The 27584-nt window shown below is 40.3% G+C and overlaps 1 protein-coding gene across 21 annotated transcripts in view; it reads right to left on the bottom strand.

Annotated features, from left to right (window-relative positions):
* The window catches only part of ATXN7 (ataxin 7), a 147809-nt gene that overhangs the window by 45592 nt on the left and 74633 nt on the right, over positions 1 to 27584 (bottom strand). For 20 of the 21 annotated variants that reach the window (XR_010132851.1, XR_010132853.1, XR_010132852.1 and 17 more), the window contains one exon: positions 14152 to 14256. Coding sequence is in view for 16 of the 21 variants with exons in the window: in XM_063703881.1 (XP_063559951.1) it covers positions 14152 to 14256 (105 nt within the window). In the remaining 5 variants the exon portion in view is untranslated. Of the gene's footprint in view, positions 1 to 14151; positions 14257 to 15690; positions 15874 to 27584 lie in introns of those variants that run through there. The other variant, XM_055383905.2, reaches the window with a different exon arrangement.

Genomic DNA, 27584 nt, shown 5'->3' with positions numbered 1-27584 from the left:
TTAAATTGACTCTAAAACAAAAGAACAGTAGCTGCACTGCCCTATTTTCACAAGGATTCAGATCCCAACCCATGTCAACAATACTAAGACCCAGGGGGTTTTCTGAAACCCACTTTTTTCCCCCCAGATTCCTTACAGTAACGTTCATACAATCCAAAACTATGGAAGCCCTTAGAAGACACTAGAAGAACACAAGGGAAGAGCCACCAGCAAGCCTTAGAAGCACAGGATGAGAATACATCTCCCAAATCTTTTCAAAAGCTCATAAGCGAAAATAAGAATTTTAAGTTAATTCACTGAAGCTTTTCTTCAGCTAGAAAAAAAAAAAAATTCCATGGCTGTAAAACCTGATTGCCACAGGTCTTAGTATTGTTCACCCTACTTCACCTGCCTCCCTGCAGGGGTAGCCAAGGAATCTCCTTAATGCCATCAATAGCAGAAAAGAACAGGGTAGGAGGATCTTTCTCGAGCTAAACCTCACTTCCCTATCACTGTACTTGTACGACAGAACACCAGAGTCCTTGCTGGCCTTCCTAGCACAAATGCTTGCCTTTCTAATATTCCCTTTCGTACACAGTGATTGTACGAAATACAGTGGGGAAAAATATCATTATGAGAGTCAGCCAATCCAAGACAGTTCTAAGAATCAAGTCGTTCTGCAACCCTGTAGAAAACCAGGGTGAATTTTAGCAAATGTTCTTAAATGCTACAAACAAACGTCTATATTTAAGTTCACAAATAAACAAGAGAAAAACGAATTTTAACTTATTTTTAAGACCTACGTCAGAAAAGGGATGAATGGTCGTGTACGCCAGGAAAATATTAATTTTGTACACATACACAGAAATTGAGAACAAAGCTCAGATTAAAATTTTAAACACTCACATGTGCCCCTCTTAATGCCCTGAATAAAATGTTTAAGCAAATACTGCTTTGTTCTGCTTGTAAAGCATTATCACAATTTTCTTCAAACCGTTTCTCGATATCCTATCCAAATAAAGTTTATTTTGATATTAAATATCCCAATGATGGCTCAGACGTAAGTGTCTAGGTCTGGGGACATGGTCATATTTCTTTTTCCCTAAGAAAAAAATTAAGACTACAGACTAAAAAAATACTACAGACTAAAATAACATCTTAATAGAATAACATCCGTGCCTCACTGACCGAAAATTATATGTATCAGCTGTGGTTTGTATGGTGTACACATGTCAATTTTACTCTAGTGCACAAAGGGAGTTCTGAACTGTGCATTAGCCTATTCGCAGCAAACAAGCAAACTTGCAGGAGGCTAGGAGGAACATTCAAGGTTTGGGTTCAGGAGGCAGCCAGCCTGCAGTCTGAGCACTTCTAGTTGTGCAGCCGTGGGCAAGAGACTCAGGAGAGCTAAGGACTGATACTGCCTCCTCCCACAAGCCTGGCGTGAGGAGTAAATTTGAGATAATGCAGGTAATGCAACGCCCAGCACTTGTTAAACGTTCAGCAAATGTTAGCTATTATGATTACAACCAAGGAGAAACTGGATGGATGATAGAGGAGTTAAACAGAAACAGAAAAACTGAGGTTTCTATTATAGAAATTAGTCAAGTCCCCTACAAATCTTGGGATTTCCTAAACTGAATCCTTGAGAAGCCAGCAGAGGTGTCATTCAGTGCTCTGGAGGGCAACAAACAAGCTGTTGGCAGTTATGAAATACTGTGTTCCTATCATTGGTGAAAGCCAGTTCTCCATTTTACAGGAATACAAGTCTCCACTAACTCCACTTCACTGTCTCAGCAGGCCGGGTGAGTTATAATTGGCCTTAATTGGCACTTACAGGAGCTTTAACATTCCTTACCTGCTGCCAAGGAGCACTTGAAAGGGGAAAAAAGTATTTTCAAACTTGGAAATACCAAGCAATTCATTCGGCTGTGGGCCTGGAAGCCTGCTATCCAGAATCAGATTAGCTTCACCTAGAAATGTTGCTATGTTATTATCCAGAGCTCATTAGGTACTCACACTGGATTAGGAGAGGTGGGAGATGAAATTTAAATGGGGATAATTCACCTTGGGGGCTAAAACCATGTAGCAGCCTTCCTCTAGCTGATCTTTTGGTCGATGGCTCTCCAGGGCTCAGCCACACTTCATGTGTGTAAGGCAGGCAAATAAAATATATCTTCATGGCCTGATTTACACAGGCTTTGAGTTAACCACAGCGTGACCTCAGCCCAGTCATTTGAAACACACAATGAACACCATTATAAGGTAACCAGTCATACCAACTGCAAAGAGGATAGGGAGATCAGAAACAAAACTGGCCATAGTTTTTCCTTGGCCTTGCAATTAATTACACTCAAAATTATGATCCTCTAGGAGGCCTCATATTTTGCACAGGGGAATCCTAGCATAAGAGAATGAGATTTCTTCCTTAAATTCCATACAGAATGAATAGAAACTTCCCATAGATGCCCGGGAAACTGCCTATAATTGTTTAAATATTTTTTAAAATAATCACTCGTTTTGAAAGATCTCTTTGTGTCATATTATTAAGTATTACTAGACTCGTGGCTGTTTGAGAAATTTATTTCAAATTAAAATTAATCATACGTGTGTGTGTGTCTAAGGAACACTGTAAGAGGCTTTAGAAAATTAAATGGAAGCTCAGAAAAATAAATACAACACCTACTCCTTTGGAGATACTCTCATAGTGGCTGGTAGAGATATAAAGCATTACAGCCTTTTTGGAAAGCAATCCAGCAGCAGCTATTAACACTGCAAATAACTATCTTTTGTGACCCAGGAATCCCTTCCTGAGACTCTATCCCACAGAAACTAAACCACCAGTAATTAAGTATGTATGTACCAGAGTGGGTACTGCTGTTTGGTTCACACAGACAAAAAGCAAGAAACAAAATGAATGTCCATAGAGGGCCTGGCAGAGGAAGCTACAGCACAGCCACACTTTAGAGCAGTATGCAACCATTAAAAAGAGGGGATTAGTGTTATCCAGGGCTGTGAATGGATTTACATGAGGTATTGTTGAGTAGAAAAGGAGCAGAAGTGTGCATAATAGGATCCATTTTTTTGTAAAACTATCACCAAAAGCCCCTACTAATAAAATACGTGATTCTATGTGCCTGGATAGAGTTAGAAGCATGAGAAAAATATACAAGGATGCATATTAAGTTACATACTAAGAATGCAGCATGTATGATTTATAGCGTAGCATGGACTGCTACAGTTAGAGAAGGCAGGTAAGTTGAAAGAGCCAATGAAATAAGAAAAAGGCTGCACTGAAAATAGTTGAGATGATTACATTTGTGTATTTATATAAAAATACGTTATAGGTGTATATATTTCATATATTCATATGCCAATCAAAAAATCTATAAAGAAACAGGTCTAAAAAATTTGTGTTATAAAAATGCACTGTGAAAGTAGCTAAGAAAAATTAAATACAAAATTCTGGCCGAGTGTGGTGGTTCACACCTGTAATCCCAGCACTTCAGGAGGCAGAGGCAGGTGGATTGCTTCAGCCCAGGAGTTTGAGACCAGCCTGGGCAACATGGTGAAACCCTGCCTCTACAAAAAACACAAAAATTAGCTAGGTGTGGTAGCGTGTGCCTGTAGTCCCAGGTACTGGAAGGGCTGAGGTGGAAGGATTGCTTGAGCCCGGGAGGTGGGGGTTACAGTGAGCCAAGATCACGCCACTGCACTCTAGCCTGGGCAAGAGAGTGAGAATCTGTCTTGAAGAAGAAGAAGAAAAAAAAGAAATACAAAATTCTGGTATTACACCAAACAAGTGTATCTTGATTATTGTCACTCTCTTAATTTGTTTGGCTAAGCAGACTGAGACTCAAGTAGCACAACAGACCACAGTTGAATCACCCAGAAAAAGGCCTATTAGCCACTTTGGCAAAATAACATCTTAACTCTCTAAAGCTCACTACAAATCTTCAGTATTAGAAGTGGTAGGCCAGGCATGGTGGTTCACGCCTATAATCCCAGCACTTTGGGAGGCTGAGGCAGGCAGATGACTTGAGGTCAGGAGTTCAAGACCAGCCTGGCCAACATGGCGAAATTCTGTCTCTACTAAAAATGCACAAATTAGCTGGGTGTGGTGGCGCATGCCTGTAGTCCCAGTTACTCGGGAGGCTGAGGCACGAGAATCACTTGAACCTGGGAGGTGGAGGCTGCAGTGAGCTGAGATTGCACCACTGTACTCCATCCTGAGCGAGAGAGTGGGACTCTGTCTCAAAAACACAAAACAGAAGTTCTAACAACCTTTTTAATAAATATATCAAGCATAAGAGGCAACGAAACAAATTTCATTCCAAAGTTTATTTGTGACCTGAAGAGAATACAAACCAAGAACTCTATATTGTGTGATCAGGGGCTATTTGTATTTTATTTTAAATGGAAATAATCATCTGTTCTTCTTTTTTAACATTCAAATGCACAAGATGAAAAGGTATAAAATTACTTTGAAGTAAACCTCAAGAGTGGGATTTCTACACACAAAATGTGGGATGAGGGAAATAGCTAAAGTTAGCTATTGGGCCCCTCCCAAACCAGTCTGTTTTATGGACTTGGACTAGTACATACATCAGAGGAATTATTCCAGTCAGGTAGTAGGTACCACAATATTAAGAAGTGATAAAAACTCCCTCTTCTGGTCATATGTAAGATCACAGCTTAGTGGGGTTGAAATCGCAGGTGTGTTTATCTTAGTCATCGTACAAATTACTCTTGTGAAATGACTGTCAGGAAAAGTACTTTTTAGAAAATATAAATAAAATATGGATTTATATCCCGAAATATCTCCATTAAAGCTGAAGCATGGCGATCCTATAATAGCTAATGATTTCTACATGTAGCAGGCAAGTCAAGAGTGACACTGGTGAATATCAACAATTCATATATATATTAAATAATAATTTCTTACTTAATTTTTATTAAGCTTTTTTTAAAAAAATTCCCAACTGTTTTTTCCTCTACTTTATTAAGGTATAAATGACAAATAAAAGTTCTATATATTTACAGTACAGTGTAATGTTTTGATCCATATATACATTATAAACAATTTATATATATATATAAAGATAGATATTGCCAGAAACTCACATTTTCACTGCCTTATTATTGTGGCAACCCAAATCAGAACTGCTGAAGTAGTTCATCAAATCACAGTAGTACAAACCTGGAGAGCACTGTGACCAGGTTCCATGTGGAGAATCAATATGCTAAAATACTGACAGACATTCCCAAAGAAGGACGGTCCTTAGAGCACTGTATACAGTAATGCAACACTGAAGATCTAAGTGTCCATCAACAGGAGTCAGGTTAAGTGAAAATACATTAATAAAGTGGAATAACAGGCAGTCCTTAAAAAGACTATAGCAGAACAATATGTATTAACATGAAAAAATATTTTAGATAGATTATTAAGTTAAAAATGTAAATTCACACTGAATCTACTTTTTTTTATGTGAGGGGAAAAAATACACTGGTAAATATTACTTTGTCCAGGTTCTAGGAACCCCCCAAGAGTACATGTCAAACTGTACCCCTGAAAAGTAAGATGAAGGAGCTTTGTTCATTCTGATTGCATACTTATCCTCTGGTTGTTTAATTTCTTTTACAATGTATTTTATTTTAATAATTAAAAACAAATTGAAAGGCAGTGGTTTTTGTTAGTCAATAAATTTTCCCAATTACCCAATGAATACATGAGAAGTCCCAGGAAAGTGCACACAATATCTTTTGTTTCCTGGCTTATATGACTAGATTACAGAAACATTAAAAAACTGAAAAGAAAAAATGACCCCCCACCCCCAACTTGGCATCACTGCAATAATTATTTTCTTCTATAATCTTTAGAAAATGCCTAAAGACTTAATATAATACATCAACACTTCTTATTCAGGTCAGTGCACCTCATTAAAAATAAATGCCCATATACAAACTGAAAGAACAACCTCCTGATCCATAAGCTCAAGTAAATTCATCCAGCTGCTTGAGCCAAAAACCCCATGAGTCATTCCTCCTCCCTTCCTTTCCCAGTCCATCAGCAAGCCCTGCTGGCTTTATACTTCCGAAGCAGATTTTAATTCTGTTCACACTTCTCTGCCCCTGCTGCTACAATCCTAACCTAAGCTTTCTCTCCTGATCCAGCTCTCACCTTAACTAGTATAAAACAGCTCACTAACTGGTCTCCCTGGTTCCACATTTGCCCCCTGTGTTCCATACAGCAACCATGTGATCATAACACTTCCTGGCCAAAATCCTCCAGCGACTTCCCATTGCCTGCGCCGTCCAATCCTGATTCTTCTCATGGCTTGCAGGGCCCAGTGTCATCTGGTCCTGGACCCACCTCTCCAGTTTCAACTTGGACCCCTTTCCTCCTTGCACACTGTCCTTAGGCCTCCTCACTGGCCTTTCTGCCAAGACCACTTCCATCTAAGGACCTCTGCACTTGCTATTTCCTCTATGTGAAGCACTTGTCCTCTACATCTTCAAATGGGCTGGCTCTCTTTCATCACTGAGTTTAAACATCAACTCCAGAGACAGGCTTTCTTTAACTAGACTTACCTAAAGTGGTCTGCCCCAGTCATTTTCTCTCACATTATTCCTAGCATTTATCACTACCTGAAACAATCTGATTTCACACAATTTCATTTTTCTCTCTCCTCCTTAATACAATGTATTGTATTAAGTCAGAATATAAGGTGCATGAAATCATAGACACTGTTTTCCTACCTCAGTGGAGGGCAATGCCTAGCATATATTAGGCACCCAGTAAATTTTGTTAAATGCATGAATAATACCATTGCTAGTTTAATTCCTTTCTAAAGCGGCCCCAAAGGCACAGACATTCATAAAAGCACAGATATCAGTAAGAGGAAAAATAAGTACATTTTATAACTAGAAATTAAAATGCTGCTCCTACAAATGACATAACTTCATTTTAAAGATATTTGCTTATAATACAACTAAGGAAAAAAGATAAATTTATATTAGCTGAGAGAGAATAAACCTTTATCTAATACTACTTAAGTTATCTGAAAAATTTAATTAGCATTCTTTCACTTGTAGCAGAGAAAAAAATGAATACACTGTATGTCACGCTATCACTCTCTAATATTAATAACAATAAATGACAAGTGAAATAAAAAACATTTTCTTTCTTTATCCAAAAATGGTTACTTAATGACAAGAAGTTTAGGGCAAAAGGCCAACCTGGAATTTCCTTCCAGAGTTAAACTAATGTCCACCTTGACATCATTCATGTTTTCATGTGCCTGTTTTGGTTAGCTCCCATCCCTGGCTCATCCCCCGACTGCTGGAGAAAGACCTGGTACAAGTCTTCCAAGCAAAAGAGTGAGGTAATTTTTTTTTGCTCTGCAACAAGTTTCAGTCTTTATACTGACTGCAGAAATAAACATGTCAGCCAATTCTCTAAAGAAGCTACAAAATGTTACGAGTCTCATACAAAAAGAGGAGGAGTTTGGCTTTAGATAGCGACTATGATTTAGAATTAAATAAAGTAGAACAGGCAGAAGAGAAATCCAATGACTATGCTAAATCAATTATCTACCTACCATCATTATATCTTTGAATTACTAAATGTTCTGAGGTAACACGTTTACAATACTGATCCAGCTTCTCGAAGCAAACTTAAAATTCTACTTCAGCTAGAACATCTGTCACTAATGATAGTTTTGTGACACATGCAATTCATATTGTCTCCGAATTCTTTTTACTCTATACATCCTTATCATGCAAAATAAATCAATGTTAGTAGGTAGAAAAGATGGTCTGGTTGGTATATTTTATCTGTGTGAATGAAATTTCATTTACGAGTTTGATCTGTAAACTAAGCATAAAATCCATTCAGTGGATTGTTAAGAACAGGAAATAAAATAATACATGCAAAAATTCTCCGTAAATCACCAGGTACTATTAAAAGTTATCATTAGTCAGTGGACTTAAATTTAGCATACTTAAGAGAAAAAAACATTTTCTTTCTTTATCAAAAACAGTTATGAGCTAAATAAAATGACATGTTAAAAACTATCTGAACCTGTTACTTTCCAGGTCTAAGTTAATCAGAGAGCAAAACGGGAGGGAAGTGTTCTGTATTAAATGGTAAAACCTCTGCTTTGTGATGCAAGATAATTATACGATGGCAATTGCTGGTCAGAACTATGAGAAATGTTGTCAACAATGAGAACCAGCATTTTTGCCAGAACCAGTCCATCAGATCTCAGAGTAAAAATTCATTTTTCTCTTATAGTACTAACATTCTTTGAAACCAATTACTTAGCTCAAAAAAGTATGAGTAATTTCTCATATGAATATATGAGTAATTTGCTCATCCTGATGAAAATGACGTTTCAGAAAATATAATTTATGATAGCATCTAAAAGAATCCAAACCACCTCAATGCATATCAAGGAACATTAAGTCCAAGCAATGTGTGTGGCTGTTAATTTTACAGGATTTGTAATACGTGCAAGGAGAGAAAGCTGTAAGATCACAGGAGTGTTTCTACTAAAACTACGTTCATAAAGTCATGAAAAAGCCAAATTTTGACACTTCGGTTTGTGAACAGTCTGAGAGAAAGGCAGATGTTTTACACTGAAGCCTCACCAACAGACTCACATACCATTCACAGTGATCAGTAGTGGCTCAATATATAACATATCGATAGATGACAAAGGGTATTTGTCTTACGTGGTCTTTTTACAGATCAACATGAGATTCTAAAATTTTGTTTTCAAGGTCTGTTATTTCCTAGGGCTAAGGCTGGCCTCAGTAGATAGCTCTTTAAACATCTGATTTAACAAAATTCAAGAACTTGAGCTGGTATTTCCCAACAATATGGAGTAGGTATCACTCTCTAATATTAATAACATCAAATGACAAGTGAAAACTTACTCCCTTTCCAATCTCTTTCCATTTTCCTGATGATATCACACTACTGTGGGGACAACACTTGCCTAAAATGTGCTAGTCTCCATTTTAACAGAGAGCAAGCCTCAGGCTCAGAGCCAGCACTGGCAAAAGCATCAACATAAAATTAAATAATTTTCTTTTCACAGCATTCATTTTCACATTTACTACTTCTTACAGCAGACAACACTAGTTTCCCCCTTTATTGTTCTACTAAGATTTTCCTTGTAAATTGATTTATTTAAATAAAACTGGTCTGATTTAAAGAAAAATACTAAGTGGAATTAAGTCAGCAGATGATAAAGCCAGCACTTGATTAAGGTTGGGAAAAAGTGGCTACTCCAACCTGCTTACAGACTCAAGCTGAGCCCAAAGGTGAACAAATGGATCAGCCTAACTAATCTGAAGCAAATACTTAAACAGCCAACATCTGAGTAGGGTTTCAATTAATCACAGAGATTCTAAATGTGGTACTTGTCCAAGCTGAATAAACATCATTCATCTATTTCTCCTAGGTAATATCACCCCTGTGTCTGCATAAAAGAGAAACATTAACGTATTCTTCATAAGCAAACTCAGAGAAGCTGCAGAGCACAAAATAGGAATTCCTGGGAAACTCTCAGTATACAGCCTCAAAAACACCCCACAAGTCATCTGCTAACCCTGTGCTAATCCCACCATTCAGATCCAGAGTAAATGCATGTAAGTAGTACTACACAGTTTATGCTATTCAGTAGCCAGTATAGGACCAACACACTTATCACTAAACTAACTGAAGAACTTAAGATTCCCACCTCAAAAGAATGGGGCTTCTGACTTTAGGAACGTCACTATCTCAACGCTGCTTCCTACTCAAAAGTTTTCTGGCAATTAATGTGACATCTGCAGCACATAATACACATATTTTAAAAAGTAGGGGCCTCCCTTCCTGCCATTCTGGTTGGCTCAACGAATCTCTGAGCACCAATCTCTTGTCAGTCATTGTATGTCTCCCACTGTATGTACCAAGCAGCAGCTCCACCAAAGTGGACTGTATCTGCTTCTGTGAAAGCAATGCATTCCAGCCAGCCAGTGTGTCAGAATCAGCCCAGGGAGCTGTTTAGAATGCAGATTCCTAGGTTCTATCTCTGGAAATTCCCACTCAGAGCATCTGGAGTGGGCCTCGGGAAGCTGCTCACTTAGAAAGCTCCTCTTTGATTCAGATGCACAGCAGGTTTGGGATCCACTGATTCGAATTATATTTTTAAATCTGAAATTAGCAGTAAGAAACACCTTACTCCTTTTTTTTTTTTTGAGATGCAGTCTCGCTCTGTCACCCAGGCTCCAGTGCAGTGGCGCTATCTCGGCTCACTGCAAGCTCCACCTCCAGCGTTCACGCCATTCTCCTGCCTCAGCCTCCCAAGTGGGAGCGCACACCACCACGCCTGGCTTATTTTTTGTATTTTTAGTAGAGACGGGGTTTCACACCTTATTCTTAAAAATACTAAGTAACTGAAGAGAAATATGAGGCACACTGGAGTATTTTAAAACATTAAAACAACATCAAGAAATCATGGTATTACTATGTAGTTTCCAAGAAAGCAAACTATGCTGTGAGAGCAATCAGACTGAAAAAACTGGAAATGCCAAAATGGCAGCACAATCATTCACCATCATTGCTCAAATGGAAATCCTGGTTAATTGTTAACTCCTAAAACTGCAGCTTGGCTAGCAAAAAAGTACAGGGCTTCTTAACTACTCTGAATAATAAGCTGCTCACCAATTCAGAATAATTTTACCACCAACACTGATTTTACAAGACTTGCTGCCACTGTAGCATGTTTTCTTGTCCTGGTAGCAGTGGTTTTAACGGAACTGCCTGCTGGAGTTTGTAGGAACTATTCATTTGTTCATAAAAGTAACAGATGGATATCAGCAATACATGAATTCACAGAAGACTGCAGACACATTTTCACCAACATCACTGAAAGAAAGTACCATCCCTCTTTTGGCAGGTCAATAGACTACAACAGTCACTGTGAAAGATTCTGAATTTGAAAACTGTTTTTTGTTAACTGTGGAAAACAATAATGCAACAACTGGCTTTCTAAAAATTTCAACAAAAAAGAAAATGTACCAAAAATAATCTTTCCTGTCACAACCCCTGTCCCCAAAAGATAGAAGACACTGTGGCAGCACTGGGAAAGGTTGTTGGTCCTGGGAACCCTGCCCACCTCTCCTTACCTCCAAGTAAGTGGGGTGTCACTCCAGGGCCACCACATGGTGCCTCCCTCTACTTCATGCAGTTACTCTCCCAAACCCCCATCCACCTCTAAACCTCTTGTCAATTCCACCAGCAGCCATCTCCTCCACTGCTGATTCAAAGAGGGCATTCCTTACACATTTCCCAGCAGAATCCCTCTCTCAGAGCACTTGGCCCTCATCTTTCTGCCAGGAACTCTCCTCTCTCTCATATCTTTAATATTTCCCTTGTCACTAGAGGGACCTCAGCCCTCCTACCTAGTGGCTTTGTCAGTCACATTTCCTGCCAAGCCACAGGAGACCTTGGAGTAAACGAATCTTGAATTCACACTTTCCCATTTACATGTTTGAAGTTATCACCAACGCTTTGTCATTCAACAAGTATCTTATTAGGAGATACCGTGCTAGGGACTGAAAGGCAGGAAAGGAGAAAGACAGAAAAATGTGATTTAAAGATATTTTCCCGGCCGGGCTTGGTGGCTCATGCCTATATTCCCTGTACTTTGGGAAGGCGAGGCAGGCAAATTACTTGAGGTCAGGAGTTCCAGACCAGCCTGGCCAACATGGTGAAACCCCATTTCTAATAAAAATACAAAAATTAGCCGGGCATAGTGGCATGTACCTGTAATCCCAGCTACTCAGGAGGCTGAGGCAGGAGAATTGCTTGAACCCAGGAGGCAGAGGTTGCAGTGAGCCGAGATGGCGCCACTGCACTCCAGCTTGGGTGACAGAGCGAGACTCCGTCTCAAAAAAAAAAAAAAAAAAAAAGACACTTTTTCCTACCCGTACACTGATATTCTAAGACGGAAATGAGAAGATTAAAAAAAAAATAAGTATGCTGTAACCAGTGAGTAAATGCTCCTAGAATAGGTCTTCTTTCTGCCTAAGGAATCCACCCTACCCATCAATTCTCTGGGGCACCACTAAGTCACATCACTCTGGTTCTAAAAAATCTGCAACAGGTCCTCACCGACAAGTCCAGAGCAGGGAACTCCGATTGGCACTGAGGCCCTGTGAGCTAGTCCCAGCCTGCCTTTGCACTCCACTCATCCACAGGTGGCTACATCAGTTCTGGCCAATGGTGACTCGTGCAGCACATCCCAGAGAGCCTGGAATTTCCTGCTCCTGTGCTTGCTCACGTCAACCTTGTTGCCAATCTGGGGCCACCAAATATGGTTGTTCAGTGCACAAACTGTGCAGCCATATGTGGCAGCTCTGTCTATCCCCAGTAAAACACCTCCCATCTTTAGTGCATTACAAGTGATTTTTCCAAAATATTGTCTGTATTGTCCACAACTCAGAAGCAGGGAAATGACATCTTATCCACCTCTGTACCCACTCTAGTGCCTACCCTAGGGCTTCTCCTAGAAGCAGAAACTCAAAGAATCTTTTTATGGTTAAATAAAGGATTTATTCCTTGAAAAAATGGTGGAATGTTGCTTATGATGGTGTGACTCTTAACCCAACAACAGCAGTCTCGACAGCAAGATCTGTAAATTCTAACTTTAAAATGTTTCTTGGCTGAGCGCAGTGGCTCACGCCTGTAATCCTAGCACTTTGGGAGGCAGAGGTGGGTGGATCACTTGAGGTCAGGAGTTCGAGACCAGCCTGGCCAACATGGTGAAACCCTGTCTCTACTAAAAATACAAAAATTAGCTGGGCTTGGTGGCAGGTGCCTGTAGTCCCAGCTACTCAGGAGACTGAAGCAAGGGAATTGCTTGAATCTGGGAGGCGGAGGTTGCAGTGAGCTGAGATCGCACCACTGCACTCCAACGTGGATGACAGAGAGGCCGTCTCAAAAAAAAAAAAAAAAAGAAGTATCTCAAAGCTATGCAGTCTTCCTAGCTCTACTGCCAGATCTTACTCTCAGTCCGGTGTCATCTCTTGCCTCTGAACTATTCCCCCTACTTCTGCCCTTCTCCCAGAATTTATTCTCAGCAAATCAACTACTGAAATAGGACTGTGTCAGTCTCTTACATAAATCCTCCAGTGCTCCCAAGCTGCTTCTTAGCCTGGCCTATGAATATCAGGTTCCTGCTTATAATGCTGGATTCCTCCAGTTTCTACCTCCCTTCTCTAAATACTAAATACCCTTCAGCCACACGGGCCTTCTGTGTGCTGGCTGTTCCCTCTGCATCAAACGCTCTTATTCTAGATTGCTGCCCGAGTTGCTCCTTCTCATCACTTAGGACTCAGCTCCAGTGTCATCTCCTAAGATGCTTTCTTTAAACACTCTATCTATAGAAGAACCCCAATGTTACTCTATTGCAAGCTTGCATTTGTAGTAGTAAGAGCAATGAGGAAAAAACTTAGTTATTTTTAAAGTGTATCTAGTTAGTTTTGCCTGCCTCTCCAATTCGACTGTAAACTCTGTGGCGGTAAGAATCATACTACATACTCAATGCCTGAAACAAGGTAGGTATTCAAATACCTATGATTTGCTATTGAGCCAAACTGGGCAGAAAACCAAGTTTTAGAATCAGAATCTTAAACACTTTAAAGGCATTATGACAATGCCAACTAACTGTATTTGGACTCTTCAACAATTAACACCCAATATTTAGAACTATTGAACAAAGAAGTTTCAAAATCACATTTCCTTAAAAAAAAAAAAAAAAAAAAAAGGCCCATGCATCCATATTGTGAGTGTATATAATTTTAAAATCCACTGAATTCACAACCAGGGGCTCCAGAAGGAAACAAACTTGTAATTATACTGATGCAACATTTTAAGAGACATTTTATAAACTATACTTTCTCTAATTTCAATAAAAGTCAAAAAATTCCTATCACTTTTAATAAAAATTTAAAAATACCCAACATCTGATAGTTATTAACCCACTGAGTGAATTAAAAAGCCTACTTCCTGGTGGGGGAGGGACATTATGCCCCATGCATGCCATCACTGTTCCTTAGTTTAATCTTGCTTTACCTTTTACCTTCTATTAACAATTTTTTAAACGGTTAAGCACTTACCATAATGTGATTGAAATGCCTGCGGTTTGACAACCTGATTACAGTCGTTACACACCACCAAGTAGAAATCATCATGGGCTGGACAGAAACCAAATATTGGCATGTCTGCAACACAGAAACAGAGCATCACTCACTCATCTGGTTCTGACTGATATGAAACCATTTCGGGAAACTACTTTCTAAAGGAGTTGCCTTATTGTAAAGTATACCAGGACAAATGAACTGATGTGGTACACCACCACTATTAAACAGAGAAATCAAATCAGGCTTACAGACACACTTTAAAAAGGGTTAAAGTGCACCAAAAATAATTATGATGTGGTGAAACAGACAATCTTTTAAAATGCAAACAATGAATATATTTGCACAATAAAGCAACATTAGATGAACTCTACCAAGAGTTAAGGGAAAGAATCTGCAACCATGTAAACTGCTTAGTTCACAAAGCTGTCCCATCTAATGCTTTTATTTGTTTAACTGTGCATTCTATTCCAGCTCTCTGGTTCCTGAGTTCTATGGAACAATTAAGAAAGGGAGCAGAGACAGAGGAGTAAAATTGCTGGTTTGCCAGCATGTCATATAAAGAAAATTATTTTAATATATTTTTTCCAAGTCATAGCAACCTCTAGTCCTTTTGCTTACATACTAATGCCACCAGAAAGGCAGAATGAACTTTAGTACAAACAGCATTTCATATATCAATCAGTTTGGTTACCAAAATAGGGTAGGATACGAGCTGTTTGTTTGTTTTAACAGTAAGACAGCAACTTAATTAAATGCAAAAGTAAAACTAAACTATCTGCATATACATGAAAACTGAAAGTAACTTGATACCTGGTAAATATGGTTAACTAAAACATCTCAACCATTCAATTAATTATGAACAACAATTTGGGGAACAGAGCTAAAAGTTCAGATCCAGAATCTAACTTTTTAAGTATTTCAAAATCAGTGGATTTTAAACAGCATTTTACACTATATTCACTATTTAGAATATCTGCAATGAATGGAAAATTAGCACACTTCAATTTAAGCAAATGTTTTAGTAGATCAAATACCAAGTTTAAAGGACAAGGGGGAAGATCCAAAAAGCTGATTAGCATCTACTTTCTTTCCTATGAAGATTTAATTTCACACTTTCTCCAGCCAGGGAGATCCTGGTGGTTTTAAAGGGAGAAGAAAATTCCTTAAGGAGATGTCAAGTGATGATAATCTCTAAAATATCAAATTACTGATCTAGTATCTACACATGGCTATGGCTTGAATTTTCTTAAACAGTTTCTATTACACTGAATTGCACAGATAGCTAGCTATAATCCGAAATATACTAGAGTCCAGCACGATGTGGGGATGTACTTGCAGCACCGAGTAGTTTCTACATGCTATTATTTCATTTTTATCCTCACAACTACCTAGGTAGACATCATTATATCCCCCCTCTAAAGATGAGAAAACTGACTCACAGAGAGGTAAAGTACTTTGTCTAAGGTCAATAGCTGGAATTCAATTCTGACTTATAATGTGGCTTGGATTTCTTACCTCTTGAAGACCAGAGGAATAATGATATCTAGAGAGTCCTTCCAGATTCCAACGTCAATAAATTGGAATGTCAGGGCTGACCATCTTTGACGGTATAAACTGATTAGATAAGAAGCTTCCAGTAGACTACAGACTTCTGTGACTATGCTTATTTAATAAAAAATAAGAGCCAAACAATATGCTATTTTCCCTGAAAGCCTGCCCACATTGAGTTAAATATAGCACATGTGGGAGAAGGGGAAAGGTTATATCTATGCAATGATATACATGCAATAAGTCATTTTCCAAGATTACAGTTTCTTGACATGACATTTCATTCTGAAAAATAAAATTTAAATTCATTTACCATAAGTTCCATATGCTTCTGTGCTAAATGCCTCTGATACATCTAAATTACAGAACTGGTATAACATTCATAATTTACAACTGAAGAGTGTGAGATAGATATCAAATGAACAATTTCATTAGTGAAATCAACTCAATTAGTTTTATTATTAGATAGCAGTTAAAACAGTATTAAATAAACAGTGTTAGTTTAGTTTTAGGTCTCTGCAATGTGCTGCTGGTGGTCTCTGTGATTTCCCTCAGTCCTGAATGTAAAGCAATGTTGCTTAAAATAGATCACTTTGCCAGATACCAGATTCTTCTGTGGACTAACCCTCTACCCCTTTAAAAATAAAGCACTTAAGAGAAATAAAAACCTAAACTGATCCTTTCAAATAATAAGGATTCAATTTGTCACATGATGTTTATCATGTACAAAATTATTCTTTTTTACCCTGGCTCCTTTGATCCTTTTCTGAGACTTACGACTAGTAAAACTAAAAAGATAGGGGTTATTCTGTAAGGAACCAAGAATCTATACTTCTGTAAAAATTTCTATTCCCTCAATAACTTCAGATCAATTGCAACTGATGATGACTATAATGATAACCAGCTGACATTTACTGAGAGACTACTATGTGCCAGGTCCTATGCCAAGCAGTTCTTACATGGTTTTTCCCATTTATTTCTAACAATAACCCTACATAATAATCCCCATTTTACTTATGGAGAAACAAACTTATTTAATATCACTCAGCAAGAAAGCAGCATAACCAGGACTCTGGTTTGTGTGACCGGAAAACTCGGTTCTTAATTTCTCATGAGCACACTGAATCTCTCTAAAAAGCATGCACACACACACCCCCTCTGTGGAAAGAAACATGGTATACTTAAACCCAGTTCATTCTACCCTATGAAACTGAGCTCCCTGGGCCAGGCGCGGTGGCTCATGCCTGTAATTCCAGCACTTTGGGAGGCCGAGGAAGGCAGATTACCCGAGGTCAGGAGTTCGAGACCAGCATGGCCAACATAGTAAACCCTGTCTCTACTAAAAATACAAAAATTAGCTGGGTGTGGTGGCAGGTGCCTGTAACCACAGCTACTCAGGAGGCTGAGGCAGGAGAATCACTTGAACCTGGGAGGTGGAGGTTGCCATGAGCCAAGATCACGCCACTGCACTCCAGCCTGGGTGAAAGAGTGAGACTCTGTCTCACAAAAAGAAAAATAAAAAGAAATTGAGTTCCTTTTATGAAAACGTAAAGCAACTTTAATTTTAGCTTTCTAAATTCTTTACTTTCAGATATCCATATTTGGAAGTAAACTAGAGGATACGAAATAATTTAAATAAAATGTCTTCTTCAGAAAAAAAAAAAAAAAAAAGGAATTCTATATTCTTTTTCTGCACTGGGACATTCCAGGGGCCTTAGCAACAGGAACAGAGTGTGGAATGTTGTGGCAACAGAAAGAAATGAAATAATGTGTGTGTGAGAGACAGTATGTATGTTCCTAAATATTTTAAAGCATAAATTCACAATCAACCCGTCTGCAAATTAAAATAGGGACCTTGCTCAAATGCAGTGAAAAGCTTGATTTACAACAGAAAAATATAAAATTAATAAAAATGAATTCATTATTCAATGAAAAAGTTTACAAAATATACTTGTAATATACAACTTAGGCCATTAATTATGTACTTGAGCATAAAGTTTAAAAATTGTACTTGAATTAATGGATTCTAAACGAATTTGAAAGAATGGATTTTATTGTTGTGTAAGCCCTAAATCTTTCTCAGGATTTAGGTCACCCCTATGTTCCAATTAGTGAGTGGGCCAGCACCCACATCTAGGCCATCAGGTACTTTGGAGACCCCAGGCCAGCATACTAGGGAGGATTAGGTTTAAGCACAAGGACACTTGAGCACATGTATATGGAAACTTCAGTCACATGCAGAATGAAGTCCCTCTGCTAGAAACCATACCCCAAACTGTGGTGAATGTATTTACTTTGGTGTTGCTATCTCCATTTTGAGGACTTTGTTCAGTAACAAGAAAACCTGAATGGCACTGCAAAGCATTTAACCTGCCCAGTACCCTGCGTGTCTCCCTTTTCCCACGCATCCCAAACTTCTACATGCCACTCACAAGTTTCTATCTCCAGCCCTGACTGCTCCCAAGCTCTGTCTAGTTTCACGTACCAGGCTGCCTACTAGACATTACCATCTAGATGTCTTATATACATTTCAAACAGAACAAGCATGTCCAAAACTTCACTCTTGACCCTTCTCTGCTCCTCACCCAACAACCTTCCCCATTTTGGGTAAACGATACTATTCATCCCCCAACAGCTCAAACTAAAAGCCCAGGTGTCATCTCCAACTCTCTTGTCCCTCATCACATTCAGGCCACTAGCACACCCAGTTAAGTTCTGTCCTAAAATCTTCATCCACTTCTCTCCACTGCCATGGCCACCACTATTGGGCCTGCCACCAGCACCCTTTCAATGAACTCTGGAAGAAGTCCCCTAAGTAGTCTACAAACCTTTCCACAAGGCTGCCAGAGTGATTCTTTAAAATTCCCCACCAGATCACATCACTCCCCTGTTTAAAATTCTCCAGTGGCTTTCTACTCCTCTTGGAATAGAACTCCAGCCCTTACCCTGGCTCCCAAGGTCCTGCCAGATATACCTGCACTTCCCTCTCATCCTCTGTTCCCTCATTCCCCACTTCTCTCTCCTTGGCTCACTCTGCTCCAGGCACACTGACCTCCCTTCTCTCCTCAAACCCAGAAATCTTTTTCCCAGCCAGACTCTGTGCTTGCACTTCACAAGATGCCTGGTGTATTCTCACACATCAGGTCTCAGCTCAGCTGTCACCTCTTCAAAGGGCTGTTCCTTCCCCCTCCCCAGTTAGTTACTATCACTGGCATTTTAAGCAGAGTGGCTAAGAGTGTGGGTCAGTATCACTCTGAATCCTGGTTCCATCAATCAAAAGAAACGTGACCTTGGGCAAGTTATACAATCTCTTCAAATTATCACTTTTTTTTTCCAGACACAAGGTTTCTGTCGCCCAGGCTGGAGTGCAGTGGCACAATCACAGCTCACTGCAGCCTCAATCTCCCAGGCTCAAACGATCCTTCCACCTCAGCCTCCTGAGTAGCTAGGAGTAATCACAGGTGTGCACCACCACGCCCAGCTAATTTTGTTTTATTTTTTGTAGAGACAGGGGTCTCACTATGTTGCCCAGACTGGTCTCAAACTCCTGGGCTCAAGTGATCCTCCCACCTTGGCCTCCCAAAGTGCTGAGATTACAAGTGTGAGCTACTGTGCCTGGCCAGCATTTTCTTCACATATTTAACCGTGATGACCATAGTACCTACTTCACTGGGTACTTCAAAGGACAGAAAGACTAAGAGAGCTACTACATGCCAGTCTTAGAAATGCACCTGGCCCTAGCAAGTGCTCACTCAATGTTTGCCCACAGTCTATGAGATAAAAGTCATGATTGTTATTTGTCAGGAAACTAAGGCACACAGGATTGAAATCTCACAAACTAGTATATAGCACACCCAAGGTTTAAACCCAGGTCTGCTAGACTCATAACCCCTGGCAATTTCCAGTATTCTACCAGAATCACCTCCTCTATGCCAGTGCCACTCCCACTGCCAGTGCCCAAGGTCAAGGTATGGGGCCTCTACTCACCTGAACAGGTCTCCTAACAAGGCCAGAGTTTGTTCCTCTTACACAGCCTCCTCCTCCCAGCTGCCTGAGCCCACAAACTTGTAAAGCAATAGTACCACTTCTCTACTTGAAGACCCCTGCTGGCTTCAAAGTGGGGGTTGGACTCTGGACCTACTGCTCTGCAACAAGGCGCCTACCTAGCATTCTGGTCCCTCCCATCTCTCCAGCCTCAGTCAATGTGCTTCTGCCTCAAGTCTCCTGTCATTCTCAGAACCTGTCTTGTTCTCCCAAAATTCCTTTTTTTTTTTTTTTTTTTTGAGACAGAGTCTCGCTCTGTTGCCCAGGCTGGAGTGCAGTGGCACAATCTCGCCTCACTGCAAGCTCCGCCTCCCGGGTTCACGCCATTGTCCCGCCTCAGCCTCTGGAGTAGCTGGGACTACAGGCGCCCACTACCATGCCCGGCTAATTTTCTTTTTGTATTTTTAGTAGAGAACGGGTTTCACTGTGTTAGCCAGGATGGTCTTAATCTCCTGACCTCGTGATCCTTCTGCCTCGGCCTCCCAAAGTGCTGGGATTATAGGCGTGAGCCACCGCGCCTGGCCCACAATTCCTTCTTTTGTACAGAACAGCTCCTACAGCATAGAAAGCTCTTCTCTCTGCTCTTTCTACAATTCCCACCGTTCGACAAGAACTAGCCCCAATGCCCTCTCTGCTAGGCTCCTACTCATACCCTTTATGCCTGCCATTTCAGCCCTTCACTCACTGATTTATGATTTATGAATAAAAATTTACAAATGGAAACCTCAGTAGTCCTGTCTGGACAGCAGACTCTTTGCCTTGCCTAGCACAATACCTGAGAAGTTCCCTATCACTGTGTGTTTATGAAGTAAATGACTGGCATTTGGAACTTTTCTGTAGCATTCAGTTGCTCTTAGGATAAAAACAATGATCCCTGACCTAGCCCACCAGCCTTGAACAGCTTGGCCCTGCCTCTCTGCATCTGGTTACTCTGGCCTTGGTTTTGTTCCTGAACCACACCACACTCTCGTCACAGAACCCTGTGTGGTACTTGCTGCTCCTTTTGCCTGGAACTCAGTTCCCCCAGACCTGTACCTGGCTTGTTGCTCTACTTCATTCGGTCTTAGCTTCAATGTCGCTTCCCCAGAGACTTGGCTAGGCAGGGCTCCTAGCCAAGCACTATCTCCCATTTGTAATCATTCATCCAGCTGTGCAAACCTTAACTTCCTCCCACTAGACTACATTCCATATCTATCTTGTTGACTGCTCTGGTGGCAGTGCCTAATGGTGCCTAACCTGGCTGACAGAAAGCAGCAATGAATATGTGCTAAATATTACTTGATGAATAATAATTGAAAGATTAAGTCCTTGTGATGCCACCGTAAGTCAGAAGGTTATAATTGTGCTTTTATGTCATTTAGTGACACATGGTCATCATCTGCTGGAATTGGGTATGCCATTCAGTGACAGAGAAGTTCAAGTTCAATAGTCTTCCCTGAAAACATTTTATACCTAGAGGCAGTTTCTAGTAAAACTTCTGTATTTCAATGTCTGATTCTCAAATCTGCATGTTGACAAATTCTTTTGTGCTAGTGAATCCAGCACAGTAGCTAAAAGCAGTTCTGCAGTGAGACTACTTGTATTCAAACGTCTACTCTTCCTCTTACTAGCTATGTGAGCATGGTTAAATTATTTAACCTCTCTGAATCTCAGTTGCCCTGTGTCTATAATACAGTTAACAGGACCTGTGTTTCACAATACTATTGTGAAGACTGAATGATCCACGGAGAGCGCTTAGTACTACTGATAGTAATCACTCAATAAAGTTAGCTCAAGAAAACAAAAACACAGGTTGGGTGCGGTGGCTCATGCCTGTAATCCCAGCACTTCGGGAGGCCGAGGTGGGTGGATCACTTAAGGTCAGGAGTTTGAGACCACCCTGGCCAACATGGTGAAACTCCATCTCTACTAAAATTACAAAAATTAGTTGGGTGTGGTGGTATACACTTGTAATTGCAGCTACCTGGGAAGCTGAGGCAGGACGATTGCTTGAACCTGGGAGGCAAAGGTTGCAGTGAGCTGAGACTGCGCCACTGCACTTCAGCCTGGGTGACAGAGCAAGATTCTGTCTCAAACAAACAAACAAAAAACAAAACCAAAAACAAACAAAAAACAAAAAAAAAACATAACTCACAAAATTGATCCACATTAGAAATGTTTGTCTCAAGGTCCCCGGCTCTTACTAATTCACAGAAGTCTGGTCTACAGTAATCCCCGCTTATTCATGGTTTTGCTTTCTGAGGTGTGAGTTACCTGTGGTCTGAAAATATTAAAATGAAAATTCCAGAAATAACTTCTAAGTTTTAAACTGCAAGCCATTCCGAACAGCAGGATGAAATCTCGCACCATCCCACTCCATCCTGCCCAGGACATGAATCATCCCTTTGTCCAGTATATCTACACTGTCTACACTACCTGTCCATTAGTCACTTAGTAGTTATCAGATCAACTCCTGCTATTGTAGTACTTGTGTTCAAGTAATACTTATTACTTAATAATGGCCCCAAAGCACAAGAATAAAAATGCTGGCATATTGTTATAATTATTCTTATTTTATTATTAATTATTGTGGTTAATCTCTTCTGTGTCTGACTTATAAGTTAAGCTTTATCATAGTTATGTATGTACAGGAAAAAACAGTGTATATAGGATTCAGTACTACCCTCAGTTTCAGGCATCTACTGGGGATCTTGGAAAGTATCCCCCGCAGATACGGGGGAACAACTATATACACCAATTAGCAACTGACTATTTCACAATGTGAGCTTAACTCTCAAGTGGTCTTGTGCTCCTACTGCTGGCCACACACTCCTCCCTGCAGGCCATGCAAGGGAGAGGTAGGGGAAGCATGCTGGGGCTCCAGCAGTAGAGGGCCAATACTGCAAGCCAAGGGCAACCTACAACTTTTAGCAAGGAAACCACAAGATCCAGAAGGTAACTCTGCCATGAATGTGTATTGACCTAGGTAAGGAAGGCAGCTCCCAAAGGCTTATGCAATAGAGTGAGACAGGAAGAGACTATACAATGAAAATGAGTGAAACCAGACTGAAGACATGGTCTAGAGTACCCTGCAAAGAGCTCAGGAGACCACGGATGTGAGGCTGAGGCAAAGGAAGGAATCCAAAGATGAGTCTGTAGTTTCTTCCTTCTTTACTGCAGCTAATATAAACACATGAAGGGTTAGGCACAGAATAGAAGAACTTAAGTTGTGTTCAAATCCCAGCCCTGCCACTTACTAGCCTATACCTCAATATTCTCATTTCTAAATGGGTAAAGTCAAAGTACCTACCTCACAGGCTACTAGGAGGACTACACGAATATATGTAAATGCTTCAAATAGTGCCTCCTACACAGTAAGTACTTTGGAAATTCAAGCCATTTTTATCATCTTCTCCACTGTCGTCCTTTGGTCTCTGAGCTGGCCGTGCTTACCAGGGCCCACTCTACACTCCCCCTGCTCCCTAGTAACCACAGTGATACTTTTAAATCATAAATGTCATCAGGCCCAGTTAATCTCCTCAGTGGTTCTACAATGTAGTCAGAATAATAACAAATACTGGAGGGTCCTGCCTAACATCGGCAACCTCAAGACACACTGCTCTCTTCGAACTCTCCGCTTTGGCATTCTGAAATCCTTGACAATTATACCAACCCCACTTCGGGCCCTTTGCTAGTTCTGTTCCCTCTGTATGGAATGCTTTGCCTGCCTGGCTCTAGGCTTGAGCTCACATTTCATTGGAAAGACTTTCCCTGAACACCCAATTTAAGGCAGGCCCCTGTGGCTTCACACAATTCTCTCTTGTCACTCAGTTATTTCTTATTTGTGTTTTGGCTATCTCCTTCATTAAGATTTAAACTCCATGAGGTCACGGGTCACATGTACATAGCACAGTACCTGACACACAGGCTTTCAACAAAAAAATTTGAGAATGGCCTCTGGAATAAAACTGAGTTCAAATCCCAATCCTATCACTCATTAGGAGCATGACCCTTCGGCAAGTTACTCTGCTCAGTATACTCATTTGTAAAATAGAGATTATAGCAGCAACCTTAAGGGTAGTTATGAGGATAAAGAGAATTACCACACATAAAACCTTTGTAACTGTGTTTGGCATGGAGCATGTGCTATGTATGTAATACTATTACAATCATTTCTATTTTTACTATCAGTGGGATACACTAGCCACTGCTTCAATCTCTACTGGTCTGTAGCCACTACCTCTTGTAACACTATGTATTAAGTACTTAATGGGTGTCAGTTATTGTGGCAGGTATTCTAAATACATCATTCATTCATTTATGCACTGAATAAATACATGAATGGCTACTCTGGCTAGGCACTATTCAAGGTATTGGGTAAATATATCGGTGAACAAAAATCACAACCCTACACAAAAGAAAAAAAACCCTGCGAAGTGTTGATACGTATAACAAAAATAAAACAGTTTACAATTATGGAGTGCCTCCTGTGTTCCACGTACAATGCTAAGTATTAACTCATTTGACTTCTCAGGGTCAATATCCTACTTTATAGAAAGCAAGTGAGGCAGCAGAGAGAGGCTGTGTGCCTTATGTCACAAAGTCAGTAAGCAGAGGACCTGGGATGTGAAGGTAGGCTACTCCAAAGTACATGCTCTTTACCATCTTATTAGATGAGCTCCTCCACTGCTCAGTGCCCTTCCTGAATTACTCTCCACCTCTCCCAGGAAATCCCTGCTCTTCTGTCTCATTTCATGAAAAGTCAATCAAGCTGTTCCTATCTGCCAGCAGACTCCTGCGGGTACCTCTGTACGGTCTGCTCTCACCGCTGCTCAAAGGTTTCCTGAGATGCTAGGACTCTCGGCTCCATTGTTGGATATATTTCTAAGAAACCAGAGAGAAGAGGAAGGCTGGTCTCCACGTAACAGGTTTTACTACAGTCAGTCCCAAATTTATTTCAACAGGTGACTCTCAATAGTCGGTAATCAAAAGTAGCATCAATGATTTTTTAAAGTTTTAAATTGCTGTTAAGTGAGCTTTAGTCTCAAGTAGGAAAAAGGTAGAATTTTATTTCCACCTTCCATAAGCACAACTCCCAGATTCATATTGTCTATTCCAATAATTAAAGATAACTGGATTTCCCTTTGACCAAAAGATGTCAAATGATGGAACCAACCAGAGACCAATCAGCAAGCTACTAAATGTATGAGGTCTGGCCCTGCGTAAACCAAAGCAGTCAATAAATACTAGATTTGAAGAAAAAAAAGTGAGATGTTTCAAGTAAAAAGCAAGCAACAAAAACCACAGCAGCAGTCCCCAACCTTTTTGGCACCAGGGAACAGTTTCGTGGAAGACAATTTTTCCATGGGACTGGGGCAAGGAGAGAATGGTTTCAGGATGAAACTGTTCCACTGCATATAATCAGACATTAATTAGATTCTAGGAGCACACAACCTAGATACCTTGCACGTGCAGTTCACGATAGGGTTCACACTGCTGTGAGAATCTAATGCCACCGCTGATCTGACAAGAGGCAGAGTTCAGGCGGTAATACTCATTCCTCTCTCTCTCCCAACCCACCCACCCCATAGCCTGGCTGCTAACAGACCACTGACAGACTGGTGCTGGTCCACTGCCCAGAGACTGGGGACCCCTGCACCAGAGGACCAAGGAGCTAGAAAGATGAAAATATTCCTAATATTAATAACTAATTACAAATGGCCAATATTATCATAGTGACCCTTAACAGGTAAGAGTTACAGTGTTTACATTGTCATTGCTTGTACTGAAATTGAGATAAAATGCTTGGGATAGAATAGAGTAGGCAAATATCAAAATCCTGAGGAACCTGTGTTAGGAATGGCAGGTGGGGCTACAACAGTGACCAACATGGCAGTATACATGACAGGTTTGTCTCAGGGGTTCCTTAAGCTACTCCTCAAAATACTGTCAGCAAATCCTGACCTCTCAAGTCAGAAAACAAGCTTTCAATGCCATGTGTCCCAAATCTGGAAGTGCCTACCAAAAACCTTATAAATCTTGTCTGCATCCCTACCATTTGGACAAGCATGTAGTCTAGAGTAGGATACGGGCTCTAAGAGTCTACCACTTAGCTTGGTTTTGTCATCTCCAGCAATGTACTTAACCTCTAGGCATATCTAGGCATACAGTTTCTACATTTGAAAATGATAGTATCAACTTTAATGGACTGTTGGACTGAATGAGATAATTCATGTAAAAAGTTGCAGTCTATATCTGTCTAAACACAGTAAGCAGAGTGTACACATAAGGGCTCGATAAAGAACAGTGTTTATTTTGTTACTATTATTATTATTGTGGTTATGAGTATAACCTCATGACTCAGTTAAGAATACCATTCCTTCTTTTGTTCATTGCAACACCACATCTGTCAGGTATATTGTGTAAATTCCATGGCTCTCATTCAACTTAGAACAGAATTAATTATGAAATGGCATTGGCTACTGACCTGTCTTTACGTTTTTAAATGGTTAACGTAGCATTTATGTCTGCCATAAGGCTCCCAGCCTTGGCTGAGGGGCTGTGTGTGTGTGTGTTTGTGATGGGGCATGGCCTCAATGCTCCAGCAGGGAGTTTATGACTCTGCTTTAGCCTTCACTTCCTGCTTGTATACAGCCTCCAGGTTAGCAAGAGGTGAGATTAGGGCCTTCTCAGGTCCTTTCTGGGCATGTGCACAACTCTACACATCCATGTGGTTTTCTGGATTCCCAGGAGTATGGTGGAACTCTTTAAAGCCCCCAACTGACATCTCATTCCCCAGTGTTCCCTATTTACTTTTTTGGTCAGCCTCTTGTTAGCCCCAGTTGGCATTACCACCTCAAGCAACTGTGACATTGAAGAATCACTGCTGATTTTTTTTTTTAACACCCTAGGAATAGGTCACAGAATGAGCTCTGAGCTAGCCCAAATAAAGACAAGTCCTGAGAATGGGACTTTTCAGGGAGCTACCAGATAAATCAGTGACAATTCTCTGAAAATAAGGCTTTGGGGGAGTTCCAAACCCATTCCGTCCCCTCCAGTGGCTGCTAGACTGCTGGCTTTCACGGCTACCCTAGTTGTGAAGCTGCTGGTTTTCAAAGTTACTGTGGAGTTGGGCAGGAGAGGTTGAAATAGGGCAAGTTAAAACACTATAGAATTCTCTGTACTTACAGATTCAGCCATTTTTCTTGAATATATGCTCATCTGAATTTGCAAGCCTTTGGGGTTAATTTGCAGAATTCTAAACAAGTTGATTTTGACAATTCTTGCCAGTGCTTTTATTGCTTTTATGGCAGAGCAGATTTTTGGAGGTCCTTATTCTGACATTCGTTAGTGCTTAATAGAAGCATTTTAATGGAGGATAATATCATCAGTTTATTATTATGTTCAACATTGCTTCGACTATAGTATGGAGAAGGGAGGTGCTTGGTTTGAAAGTGGAAGTGAGGAGGTCAATCAAGAGCTGTCTGCAGCAGTACAGGGTGAAAGACGTGGGGATGACAGTGAGATGACAAAGAAAGGATTCCAAGACATTTAGAAGGAACTGTTGACATGACTTTGTAATAGCCTGGATACAAAGGTGGTGAAGAGAAGGATGCCATGCTCCCCATCCTACAGAACAGGATGGATGGATAAGAGGTATCAATCTCTAGAAAGAATCCTGGAAGAATGCCAGGTCTGAGAATGAAGCCCATATATGTGGGACATCTAAGTTCTAAGGGCCTCTGAGACAGCCAAGATACCAAAGAAGCCATCATCTTGAAGATTCTCCCCTAGTTTCAGGCAAATGTCTTATAAATCAAGTCCTAAAACTTTATTTC

Source organism: Gorilla gorilla, chromosome 2 (assembly GCF_029281585.2).
Source record: "Gorilla gorilla gorilla isolate KB3781 chromosome 2, NHGRI_mGorGor1-v2.1_pri, whole genome shotgun sequence".
Classification (NCBI taxonomy): Eukaryota; Metazoa; Chordata; class Mammalia; order Primates; family Hominidae; genus Gorilla; species Gorilla gorilla.
Note: the sequence above shows the minus strand (reverse complement) of the source record. Positions and strands in the feature narration are given on the sequence as shown.